Source organism: Diceros bicornis, chromosome 4 (genome assembly GCF_020826845.1).
Source record: "Diceros bicornis minor isolate mBicDic1 chromosome 4, mDicBic1.mat.cur, whole genome shotgun sequence".
In the NCBI taxonomy this organism is placed as follows: Eukaryota; Metazoa; Chordata; class Mammalia; order Perissodactyla; family Rhinocerotidae; genus Diceros; species Diceros bicornis.
In genome coordinates this window covers 68777697-68791553 of record NC_080743.1, presented here as the reverse complement: position 1 = coordinate 68791553, position 13857 = coordinate 68777697, and the positions used below count along the sequence as shown (strand labels likewise).

General features: G+C 46.4%; 1 protein-coding gene across 2 annotated transcripts in view; it reads right to left on the bottom strand.

Moving 5' to 3' along the window:
- Positions 1-13857, bottom strand: part of LOC131404702 (carboxyl-terminal PDZ ligand of neuronal nitric oxide synthase protein-like) — a 287659-nt gene that overhangs the window by 202295 nt on the left and 71507 nt on the right. For both annotated transcript variants that reach the window (XM_058539693.1, XM_058539692.1), the window contains exon 2: positions 9360-9431. In XM_058539693.1, the coding sequence (XP_058395676.1) occupies positions 9360-9431 (72 nt within the window). The remainder of the gene's footprint in view (positions 1-9359; positions 9432-13857) is intronic.

Sequence of the window (13857 nt, the reverse complement as noted above, 5' to 3'; positions counted from 1 at the left end):
AATGTTAATTCCTAACAGGCAAAGTACAGTCATTTGTCCTTCACCTGACGGGAATTCATTAAATACATATTTTGGACTTTTCTTTTTCTTCAGTGCATGACAATTACGAAAGAACTAGTTAGTGCCAACACAAGCAGACAAACACCACTGTGGACAATAACATCAGTCGACAGTGCTCAAGCATAAAATGGTCCTCCCAACGGTCCAGAAGAGGCTAATTTTACTTTGTTGTCACTAGGATCAAATGAAAACACACAATTTTTTAATTCTTATAGATAACACTCAGACCCCTGAGAACATATCCATAAATTCCAAGAGAGCCATAGAACTCATTTTGAGAAACACTGATCTACAGACTGGTTAAAGAAAAAAAAAATAACTGGCCCACAATGCTAATGTCTTTAATAGCTAATATTTACCGGGTGCTTATGTGTGTCCGGCAGCCAACTTGTATAGGTCTTCTGACTGCACTGCTTCTGCTCAATACACACTACTATTTATGGTACACAATCCGTGTGTTAGGTGCACACGCTCACATATACCTGTAAAATATATGTGCCGAGACAACATCTCAATTTTACCAACAATTAAACAAAGACTGATGGCCTAAGAAACTTGTCCAAAGTCATTCACCTAGCAACCAGAAGGAACAGGATTGGAACTTAGTTCTTCCTGATCCCAATACTAGAGCACCTCAGGAAAGGGGTGGAATCTTTCCAATCCCTGCTACGAGCCTAACACTCTAATCCCCTTGTGGTGGGTAGAATAACGACCCCCCTCAATGACGTCCACAACCCAATCTCCAAAACTGAAATATTTCACCTTACACGGCAAAAGGGACTCTGCAGATGTGACCAAATTAAGGACCCTGAGATGAGGAGATCATCCTGGATTATCAGGGAGGGAGGAGGGACTAATGTAACGACAAGGGTCCTTACAAGAAAAAGAGGGAGGCAGGAGAGTCAGAAGAAGAGATGTGACAACAGAAGCAAAGGTCAAAGTGATGTGATTGCTGGCTTTGAAGACGGAAAGGGGCCAAGGGCCGAGGAATGCAGGCAGCCTCTAGAAGCTGGAGAAGCAAGGGAACAGACTCTCCCCTGGAGCCTGCAGAAGGAACGCAGCCCTGCCAACTCCTTGGTGTTAGCCCCATTTCAGACTTTTGACCTCCAGATTGTAAGATTATAAACTTACGTTGTTTTAAGTCACTAACTTTGTGGTAATTTGTTACAGCAGCAATAGGAAATCAATAGGGCCATGCCAAAATAACGATCGAGAGGTTGGTGTTACAACTTTAGCTGGTCAGAGGTGGACTTGCCAACTCTGAACTTAGGAAGAGAAGGAAAACAGTTAATCACAGAGGAGCCGCCTAAGCAGAGCGCTACATAAAGGGATGAAGTGATTCCTGGACAAAGCCTCCCAGGGGGTAAAATATGGATTTAGTGGCTGAATGTACGAAGAGGCCACATGCAGCATGGGGAACGCCTATGGGGAAGGAAACACGTATGCTAAGATGAGGCACTCACAACTCCAGTCCCTGCTCCTAAAGCCACCAGTCCACGAGGCCCTGGAGAGTCTCCCAAGAGCATTTCAATCATGTTCTCCCTAGAGAACACGGGTCATTTTATTTTTTCCTTGAGAGAAGTTTCTGGAAGAGTTGACAATAGTGGAAGGGAGCTGTGGGAGAGGGGAGGGCTTGGCCATTTCCTAGTCACAGCCCATTCCGTTCAAGGCCATTGAACTATACCACTATGAGGAGTCACACTTAAGAAATCGAGTCACCGTTAAACACAAAACTCTGATGCCACACTGGACAGCTGTGAAAGCTGTTTGCAGTGTGGCCAAGAGTTTACCCAGCCCACAGCCAGAGGAGGCACAATGGGAGACGGAACATCTCTGAGAGCACCTGGCTTCAAACATGCCCCGCCTCCAGGTCCAGGTTACATTGGCCTCCGCGAAGCCATACCACATTTCTACCACAGGGATCTGGTGTTTTAACAGCCAGAAATCCGGTCTTTGGCCACAAGGACAGTTGTTCCCTTTCCAGCACCAAAGGCCCAGGAAGACCCTCTCCCTTTCCCACCTGAGGCTTCCCTTCCAGCAGCTACAACAGGTTCCAAAAGGGAAGAGTAACAGAGCACCAGCTGCCACACCGGAGCCCAGCCCAGCTCTCCACACACCAGAGTCAGGCAAAGGTACAGAATCGGTCAGGTCTGACTTTAGGGCAGCCTTCCTCCTTCCTGGCACCCCCCTGGTGGAACTCCCCTGGGTTTCACTACTTTATGCTCACAAGGTTACCAATTAAGATTAATTTTCTCAGTCACTCAACAAAAGTCTACTGAGCAGAAGCCGGCACCCCGCCAGACCCTGGGAATACAGTTGCTACAAAAGGGAGAGGTGCAGCGCCACAAGAACATGTGAGAGGATAAAATGACCTAGTGGGGGAAGGCCTCCCAAGGAAGCAATGTGGGCACTGAAATCTGAAGAAAGATGCTGGCTATTCAAACGAGCTGGATGATACAGCTCAGTATCTCTCAGAGTATTTATCTGCATTTATGAAAAGCTTTGAAACCCAAAGGAAGGTATAAAAATGATACCGATGAATATAAATAGCCCTTTATGGTTTATAAATATTTTTTCATGCATTATCCCAGACTCAACAATAGCACCAGAGAGACAGAACAAGAAGTATCATCCACTTCATTTTATTAATGAGGAAACTGAGATTAACGGCAGTCAGACGCCTCAGCAAGGTGACACGGTAAGCCCAGAAGAAGACCAAAGCCCAACTCTCATTATTGTTCATTGAGAGCTCTTTTGATTACACAGCACTGCCTTCCCAAGGAAGCTAAAAAGTGAAATGACAGGGACTGGTATTAATATGTGGGAACAAAGGACATGCAAATCATACCTAAAATCTGGCTGCCGGATTCACCTATTCACACAGCACCGATGGTGCAATGCCAGCAGCCTGATGTCAGCATTACTGGGCACCCTTCACCTTCAACCAGCGACCTTCAAGCAAGCAGTCCCAGTATTGAGCCAACCGTGGGCTCACAGAGAACTTCTCTGAAGTCTGTCAACTGTTGTAAACTATACAGCTAAAAAAAAAAAAAAGGAGTCATATTCTCCCTTGTCTGGTTTTCCTCTTCCATCTGGTATCTTCTCAGACCTTCAGATCCTTGGTAGACAAAGAACAGGGTAATCATCCAGTCTTCTGGAGAGTATCTCTTAAGCCTTCTTCTTGCCTGGGTCATCATCAGGCTCAGAGGATGACATGTGGGTAAACCCAATACCAGGCAGCTGGCACAGAGTGGGGAAAGCATCAGATCTGGAATCAGAGGGCCTGCTGGTTGGGTCTGGGCTCCACGTCTTAGCTTATCCTTTTTGGCAGATAATAAACAAGGCAGGTGTGGTAGGCAGAATGATGGGCCCCCAAAGACATCCATGGCCTAATCCCTGGAACCCGTGCCTATGTGACCTGACACGGCAAAAAGGACTTTGCAGGTGTGATTAAGAATCGTGAAATAGGAAGATTACCTTGGATTATCAAGTTGAGCCCAGTGTAATCACAAGGGTCCTTATAGAGGGAGGGTCAGAGCCAGAGAAGGGGATGTGACAATAGAAGCCGAGTTCAGAGTGATGAGGCCACAAGCCAAGGAATGCAGGCAGTCACTAGGAGCTAGAAAAGGGAAGGAACAGGCTCTCCCTAGAGCTTCCAGAAATAACACAGCCCTGCTAAACCATTTTTATTTTAGCCCCGTAAGACTCATTTCAAACTTCTGATTTCCAGAACCATAAAATAATAAAACTATGTTTTAAACCAGTAAGTTTGTAGTAATTTGTTACAGTACTAACACAGAAAAGAAGGGAAACTGAAGATTTCTGTAGAGTAAGACAAACAAGGGCACAGACCAGGGTCATTATGTGTACAAGAGGACCAGCTAATGGTACCACTCTCAGCCTTGGGAAAAGTGGCAAATCCTGAATTCGGAAACCAAGAACGAGGGCAGTGGGGCAGATCTAAAAACTACTGCTACCCATGATTGCAGTTCATTCCAACTCAGTTGGACAGTTAGAGCTCCCCAAAGTTCATCCCAACTCCCAATTAATCTATTAGTTCCTAGAAGTTCCTAGAAGCTGTCCAAAGGAAACAAGGAAGCAAAAAACATGCAGTGAATTTCCACTGGTCTTACTCTGCAGCAATGGAAAGCATGCTGGGTTGGGAAGATCTGGGCCTTCCCTCCTGTGTGACCTGGGCCTCACCTTCCCCTCTGTAAAAATGTTATGGACAAACTGATGAGCTGCAGTTATAGTCACTTCCAACTATCAATGATGTGCTATGATTCTGTGTGTCTGAAGGACATAATAGACTGGGTTTAAGCAGGTGCCTTTTACTGGGAAAAACATTTAAGTCATTCATTCATTCAGTAAACACTACTAATAGGCACTAAGCCACTTGGGGTTCAAAGATAGTTATGATGTGATGTGGTCACCTCCCTCCAGGAGCCACAAGTCCTCCCTGAGCCACAATGTCCTCATGTCAGGGGTCATCTGGCTACAGCATCTACTGTATTGACTCCATCTCTCAGTGTCCGACAAGGCCTTCCCTGTCTCCCCCAAATTGGATTACATCTCCCAGGTGCACACTTCCTTAGTTCCTTGCCCTTCTCCTAATAACTTATATAGTGATTCGTGTACCTACCTTGTCACACGAATTTTGGAATATTAGCACAGCACAGAGTGCTCAATAAAGATCTGCTGAATGAGTGAGTTAATCAATGAATGAACGCATATACGTTCCGGATAGTGAGCCAGGTGTTCCCTTCCCTTCTCCCTGCCCCATCTGCCCACCGCTCAAACAGGGGTAAGAAATAGGAACACATCGGGCTGATCACACGAAATAATGGGCATGAAAGTGGGTTTAAAGTTGTAAGTGCGGCAGTTATAAATACATATGAGTAATAACTATTAGTCACAGGGAGAAGGAAGCACTAAACACCCTCCCCGAGCTGAGCAGGGAAGGCTCTCCTGCCCCTCTCTTCCTCCTCCTCCACCTCCCAGGTCTCAGGCCCTCACCTTCCAAACACACAGGCCTGGGGACAGGCCAATGTTGGTCACCAGGAGCCTGACCCAGGGCTGTGCATGCAGGCAGAGGGACCCTGGGTGACCAGGGCAGAGTCAGAAGTGGTTCTACTTGGGGAAGTGTTAGAGAAGCAGAAGGTGAAAGGGCTCAATTCAGGAGAGGCCTTCTAAGAAGTCCTGAGGAATTTATCCACTTAGGTGCCACCTCATACCAAGGACTGTGCTAACGCTAAGTTACAACCATTCACAATTCCAAATCCTGTCCTCAGAAGTACAGTATAAGGAACTCCCACGCCCTGCCATGGGGCAGTTCAGCCAGGGGGTGCCTATGATAGCAAGCAACCCGGTAATCCATTGCAAATGCATGTCCTGCTTCCTGAGACCACCCAGAAACACTCTCCCAACAGATCCTTACCAGAAAAAGAAAACCATCTACTTAAAGGGCCAGCACCCAAGAAGGTACACGTGTTGCTGAGGGAAAAAATCCTGAAACCCTTGTGTACTGTTGGTAGGAATGTAAAATGGTGCAACAATTATGGAGGTTGTTTAAAAATAGAATTATCATATAATCCAGCAATCTCACTTCTGGGCATATATCCAAAAGAATTCAAAGCAGGATCTCAAAGAGATACTTGCATATTCACGTGCATTGCAGCATTATTCACAATAGCCAAAAGGTAGAAGAAACCCAAGTGTCCATCAGCAGATGAATGGATAAAGAAAATGTGTTATATACATTCAGTTGAGTACTATGCAACCTTGAAAAGGAAGGAAATCTCGTCAAACGCTACAGCATGGATGAACCTTGAGGACATTATGCTAAGTGAAATAAGCCAGTCACGACATGACAAATATGGTGTGATTCCACATATATGAGGTATCTAAGTAGTCAAAATCATAGAAATAAAAAATATCAAAGTGTTGCCAAAGGCTGAGGGAAAGAGGGAAGGAGATTAGTATTTACCAGGTATAGAGTTTCAGTTTTGCAAGATGAAAAAGTTTGAGAGAGACCGGTTGCACAACAATGTGAATATACTTAACACTACTGAACCATACACTTCAAAACAGTTAAATTTAATGTTATGTGTTTCTTAACCATAAAAAAAATCTTGAAAGCACATAAAAATAAAAAAAGATGCCCAAGACAGATAAATTTTACAGAAAATCTATATGGCAAGAGAACAAACGAGAAACAGGGAAAGGGAAGAGGAAAAACAGCAGTCAAATCAACCAAGTCCATGTTTAGCTCTGGTCAACACTGCAGTATGGAAATGAGGAAGAGGAATCCACACACCTGCTGGAGCCCCAGCTCAAAAGATGGATCTGGCCACCCTCAGGCTGATCACTTTACTTTGAGTGCTTCTCTGTCTGTGAAATGGAGACAGTCTGCATGCCCCATCCACTGTCCTGTGCAGAGCTCCAGAGAGGATCAGGGACACTGGGATCTAAAGGGCTTGGCAAGGCACGACACTTCACAGATGTAAGACACCATGATTTTTATCAGAACTGCTTCTCCCTGAGGACTGGCCACCACTCTGGCCAAGCCGGGACGCCCGTGCCTTGTGAATCCTCAAGAGCGCCCAGCCAGCCAACCCTGCAGCATCCTGCCCAGTGCTCGCCTGGCACAGTTCAACATAAAAGAACCAAGTCAGTAACAGTCCTTCACACAGAAATCACATGCCCCAGTTCTCGACAACCGTAATTACAGCCAAATCAGCTTCAGAAAGGGAGAGAAGAAAAGAAAATGCCAGCCTAGATGCAGCCGTGAATTGGGGGGTTCAGGGTAAAACACACACCCAGAGTTCTTATTGGTGGCCAGTCTAAACAATTGACTGGACAGCCAGACCAAACAGCTTTCTGGCCAATTAATCTCTCTCTCTAATTTAATGAGCTGCTCATTAAAAACTGGAAGCAGGTCACAGGGAAGGGAAGCTCCTGGCACACGGCCATGTGCGCTGACAGGTGAGGAGGGAAGAGGAGACGGGGGCCACACTCCAGCCCCAAAGGCCTCCTCCAGATCCCAGGTGTAGCCAGCCCCACCACACACCCTGGCCCTCTGCTGCTTCAAGGTGATGTTTTCCCGTACCTCTGTTCCTTCCACAAAAGTTGTGTTTCTGCCACTGACTCCCTCACTGGGAAAGTTCCAGGTTCTAACCCTTTGGCTCCCCAGCTGGGGCCATCACCCAAATTAGGGTCACAGTCCTGGGGGTGCATCCCAGCTCCACTTATCGACATCAATTTGAAAATAAATTTAATCCCCCAAGCTTCCGTTTCCTCATCTACAAAATGCGATAATAATATCCTCACCTCATCTAGAGTAGTTGAAAATAAATAACATTATATCAATATTAATAGGGCCTGATAAAGTACCTGACACTTAGTAAGGACACGTGTCGAACAGTAGCTATTACTACGGATAGCTACTATTATTAATAGAGATATTACTCTATCAACGAGAGATATTACTCTAATAACGATAGCGATATCAGCAACATGTTCCCTGTCTCTCAGCCAAATATGAGAAAAGAGGAACTTTTTCTGGTTGAAACCCCAGGGACAGGCCAGCTCCAGGTCCAGTCCTCGTCACAGCCATGGTGAGAGCAGTAGGCCATCCTAACAAGGGTCACACTCCAGACATCCCCAGCCAAGACCTCTGTGCTTTCTGTCTGATCAGGAAGGTGGAGGAGGAGAAGAAAAAAGGCCTGGGAATGGGGCTGGCCCGGTGGTGCAAGCGGTTAAGTGCGCGCGCTCCGCTGCGGCGGCCAGGGGTTCGCTGGTTCGGATCCCAGGCGCACACCGACACACTGCTTGGCAAGCCATGCTGTGGCGGCGTCCCATGTAGAGTGGAGGAAGATGGGCACAGATGTTAGCCCAGGGCCGTTTTCCTCAGCAAAAAAAGAGGAGGATTGGCGGATGTTAGCTCAGGGCTGATCTCCTCACAAAAAAAAAAAAAAAAAAAAAGGCCTGGGAATACCGAACGCCAGGATGAAGCCACCGGGGTGATGAATTTTGCACATTCTCACGAGAACGAACAGAGAACTGCATTCAGCCACATGCCCGCCACTTCCTAGACCCCTGCGACTCCTCACTATGCCTCTCTAAGCCTCAGTTTAATCTAGAAAATGAGGGCACACGACCCTCCCTTCACAGCTTATTGTGAACACTAAATGAACTAACTGATGTCAAAGTGCTTTGAAGCGACTCATTCCTATGTCCATGAAAAACGGTATTGTTGTATTTAACACTAGTTTCAATAAATTCAACTTAACAAAAAACACTGAAGGACTGGGAGGGTTAAGGCAGTGAAAAGATTATTTTATTAGGCTGATGAAGTGCTCAGAGAAACAGGAGCAAACACGCTAATTTTCTTCCCAAAATTACTGTCATTGAATTGAAGTTTCTGTCGATCAGATGAATTGGCTGAAGTAAAACTAGCAAAGCAAAATGAAGCTCCCAACCTCTGCTACATGGTTTCCATTTAGGTGAGCAGATTCTTCTAAAAGACAAGGAGCCCAAACCAGGCTGTGTCCAAGATGACCAATCCAGCCACCTCCCATACCCATTCTCTCCAAAAAGCCATCACAATCCATTTGACCAAATCCACCTTTGAAACACACAAATCTAAACTAATTTCTGCTGCTTCAGGTCAGAGCACATGGAAAAATTTCTTCACAGGTGATCAAAAGACAACTTAATTCTTGTTCAAACTCTATTCCGTGTACCAGAGTCAGAAAGCAACAGGTTGGAAAGCTTACCAAACCCTTCTAAAGTACCCAAAATGGCAGATGAGAATGCATAACACTTCTAGAGCCTAAAGCAACCAACCAAGGAAATTTTGTTGAAATCCCACATTTGTTTTTAAAAATTCAAGTAAATCTTATCTTATAAACCACAATAAATTGCTTTACTTTTTTAATGTTTTGAGTCAATTAACTACTAATTATCGAACGTTTTCCCTAAAGTCTATGAATAAAAAAGACACTTCGCCATTCTCTCTCACTCCACACATCCTCAAGAGTAACATGCATCTCAGTTTGAGACACTGCAGGTCAGGAGAGAGAGGGAGGATGGTACCCCTCCAGCCATCACATCCACTTGAACCTTGGCCTTTAATCAAGATCAACCACCCAACTCAGAACAGCTTCCCTGGACAGAGGGGGTCTGGGGTTCACAAAGGGTGTAAGCATCCATTGTGGCACCTCTAGCATTATCTAAAAGAGCCAACAGCTAAGATGCTTGAGTTCCAGGTCCACACAGCCCCACTTCCAGCCACTTACCCGTATCCGGCGCATGGCAGCCACGATCTCCACTCTGCTGTTGGGCCTCGGCACATCCAGGCTTCCTACGTACTGGGGGGAAGAAGCAAACACTCATTGAGAAGAGAGGTCGCAAGCATCCCTAATCACAGAATGTCAGCAGTGGAAGGCCCTTTGGAGGCCATCCAGCTCATCTCTCCATTTTATAGATGAGGAAATCAAGAGTCAGAAGCGTGTCTTGTTTTGAGACTATTTCTAACTTTATGAAAAGCAACTAAACAAGAAATTGCTTCCTTTTTCATCTAGTGCTTTATCAGAGATGCAGCTGAGCGCTGTGTTTAACCAAGCAGGCTTCCAAATCAGAAAGACTCTCCCACCACTATCCTTGCAGTAAGGTACCTTACCTTTCTTTGTCTCAATTTCTTCATCTGTAAAATGGGATTTCAGTAAAGATTGAATGAGATAAGGTATAAATCTCTTGCACAAATGTGCTCTGCACATATTACATACTTTTTTAATTAGTGGAACTTCATTGAGTTAGCCCTGGATGTTATAGAGACCTCACGCATTTCAATAAGCTCCTAATTGGAAGAAAGGAATGGACCACTTATTTTTTATTAAAAAATTTAACCTGACTAGACTTGCAAGTTATTTTTAAAACCAAATGATATGCAGATAGTTTAATATATGAGTACTTTCTTGCTGTAGACTATTCATAATGCAGAAATATGCAAAGCAGAAGAATAAAGTCCCCCACTGTCAACAGTTGGACATATCTCTTTTTGTGCACTAATGGACATATATATTCATAGACACACAGGGGAAATTATTTTATGTAAAAAGGTTCATACTTCTCACATTGTTCTGCAACATGTTTTTGTTTTTTTTTTTAACTTTAATATAATTTGGGCATCTTTCTCTGCCAATGCATATAGCTCTATCACATTACATGTGATGGCTCCCCGACTGACGGACACTTACCCTATGTCACTATTACAAACAGTGCTTCCACGAACCTCCTCATCTACACACCTCTGAGCTCATCCAAATGACCTGGATTCCTACAAGTGGGATTGCTGCATCAAAAGTATAGAGACTCTCTAGATATCACTCCTTAGCAGGATGAAATGAGAAAAGAGGAGGACAATTCAACATTTATTAAGCACATATGGTATTAGTTCCCTCATATACACCATCCCATTCCAGATTGACCCACTGGGATTTGCCTTTCCTTTTTACACATAAGATAGCCCAGGGGACACCTTAGAAATTAACAGGCCCAGGATAATTTAAAAGTCTACCCAGGCAAAGATTGCATTAATGGAAGACAAGAGGACAGTCATCTCTGCAGGGAATGTATTTGCCGTGGTTACGGGAATAAAGGGTTCTTCCTGAAACTTGGAGCTAAGGCTGTCCCCAGTGAGGAGGGTTTCAAAAACTAAATATTGCACAAGGTTTTTCCCTAGTATTGATCCACAGTGTGTGCTAGTACACTGAAGAACACAGTTCCCAGAAACCAGTGGTAAGCAGTGAGCACACTGCAGTCTGGGCCCATGGTGGACAGCCCCACCGATGCGGGTGGGGGGCAGTGTACCCGCCAATAAAGCACCTGGAGACTCGCTCAGGTAAACGAAGCCCCCAGTCCAAGTTAACCGTGCTTGGCGTTTCTCCCCTCTGAGCTCGGCTGGGGCCCCTGCAGTGTGTCTACATCAGCGACCTACACAGCCAGGAAGGACATGAGGCCCGGGTTTGTGACTGCCCAACTTCAGAGGCCCTCTAGCCGGGGCTAGTTTCCACACTCCCTCTCCTGGACACTGCACGCCTGATGGCTCTCGCCCTGAACTCTGAGCAGTCAGGACTGACTTGGCAATCAGACCTGCAGGGGCTCGTGTTCCCTCAGCCGTCATGTGAGAGCCAGGACCTCAAGAGTGAGCAAGGTCACACATTACAGGTGAGCCTGGGGGACTGCACGGTCCTCCCACACTGATCTCTGCCACACCAGGAAAGGGCCTGCTGCCCAGTAAGATGCACAACTGGGCCTGAACACAAATGCCCAGATGGGACCCGTCCCCACACTGCTACCTCCGCCCAGCCCCTCACCCTCCTCAGGAACAGGCACTGTCAGACTGAGAATCCTGAAGCAATCAGGAAACACAGAGTGCAGGGAGTGGAGGCGACACAGATGGAGAGGCAGCTTTCTAACTTGGGAAGGGTTTCCTAATGAGGGAGCAGCATTCCGCATGTGAAGGAGCTCACATGAGGACACCCAACGTCTTTACCCTACCAGTGCCTCCTTCACACCATCAGCCACCACCCAAGCTGGCACACATGCACACACATACACCACACCCTTCACACCCACATGCAGTGCACACACGCTCACACACTTCACGTGCCACACGCACACACAACTCACCTCACATACCACACGCACATACTCATCTCACACCCCCCACACAGAGCATGCACACAGTCATCCCACACACTCACTAATTCTTCACACTCACATACACACCACACAATCACTCACTCATCTTCCTTCCTTCCCAGTCATGGGAAAATCACAAATCTTCCTTTCTAAGAATGAGTCCGGAGCAGATAACCCACCACAGACACACTTTAGGGTCGAAATCTCCACGACAGATGCACCTTAGGGCCAAAGAGATGAAAAGGAAACACAAAGCAGGGTTCAGGTCCACATCTGCTAGTCAAAGCTAAATATCTACACTAATAACATGAATCGAAAAGGAGAACCACGATGCCAGGAAAGCAGGGGAGGGGTCAGAAAGCCCAGACCTCGGGGCAAAACCAGAGGGTATGATAAGTGAATACCGCCCTATGTACAAGTATAACCCCGCCACAAACAGTATCTCGATAACTAACGATTACCACCTTCACAACTAACTTCAGTCCACCCCAAGTCTCTATCTTGAGACAGAGTAAGTGTGAGACACAGTCTGAAACCACACCCACCTGCTGGAGGGTGGTCCTTACAACCACTCCACCTCAGTGGTCAAGCTCATCATTTCCTTGGTAAACTGAACACAGGCCGGCACCCTCCCATTCTAGAATGGAAAGTTGGCTCCCAGGCCTGAACCTCATCCACCTGCTGAGCTAACAACCTTTGGAGATCCAGGCTTCTGTCACCTCCTACAGGGATCAGGCGAAAACCAAGTCCCTGCCCTCAGTCAAAGGCTAATGCACAGTGACAGGTCATCACTCAGAAATGGCATCCCCTTTATCTGCCTCTCCTGCAGGATACTGGGTGCCAAAGGCTCCTGGGAAAACAGAGGTGGGTTGGCTTCATGCCTGGGAATCAGAGGAATAACTTCAAAGGGAAACTCGTGCTCTCTTTCCCTTCCCCAACCCCAAGCCATACTCCCCCCCAGGCTTCCTCCTCTTGATCAACAGCCCCCAGTTGTCCAGCAGTTGTTCAAGCCTGAAACCTGGAAGTCACCCTTGAGCTTCTCCCTTATCCATCAGAGCTAATCAGCAACCAAGACCTGCCAATTCTCTCTCCTCCACCTCTCCATCTACGCTGCCACCACCCGATCCCAGAAAACCTTCCTCTCTTACTTAATTTACACAATGCCTCCTCACTGGTTTCTCCACTGCCCCCCATGACCCCCTCCAAACTGTTCTCCACAAGGCTGTCACAGAGAAATCTTTCGAATGCAAATCAGCTTGTGTTATTTCCTTGCTTAAGAATCGCCCACGCTTGCTTCCACCTGCTTTCAAGATGTCAATCAAAGCCTTCAGCATGGCCAACACAGCCAGCATGGTCCAGCCTCATCTCACACCACTGGCCTCTCTGTTATCCAGAAGGTCCTCAAATACACCATATCTCCTCACATTCAAGGGCTTCTACACTTGCTCTTCCTCTTCACAGAAGGCTCTTCTCCTACCCTCTCTCTCTCCAGTCCTCCAACATCCATGATCCTGCAGATCTCTGCCTAATCTCTACTTCCCTTTGCTGACCCCCAAGGAAGGTGAGATGATCATCTGGATGACTCCCATAACTCCCTACAGTTCTCCCTTATAGCATCAACACATGGCTAAACACACGATTTACTCATCACCAGGTGACCGTGCCTAGCACAGGTCCAGGCACACAGGAGATGCTTAAAACACACCTGACTGACCAGAACCCTCCAAGGATGAATGCATATCTACCCCAAGTGTTCATGGCAGAATCACCACTCTGTGGGGGGCAAGAGGAGAGGCCTGAACCCTGGATTCTGCCTGGTGTTCCAGCACCACAGGCATTAGCCTGTTTCTTCCAGTCAGCCACCCCACCCTGTAGAGTCCTGTTGTGATTCTATAAACTTATCTGACTTTTATTCAGGTACCTGATCTGGACCTATGCCAGATGTCTTACAGTAGCACATGTAATTCCTGGCTTACCAAGAGAAGATGGTATTTCAAAGTTCTCTGTTGGTGAATTTTTAATCACCTGGCATTCTGTAAGACTTCTGTAAGATTTCTATGCTTGCCTTCCAGGAATCCCTGTGGTGAGACA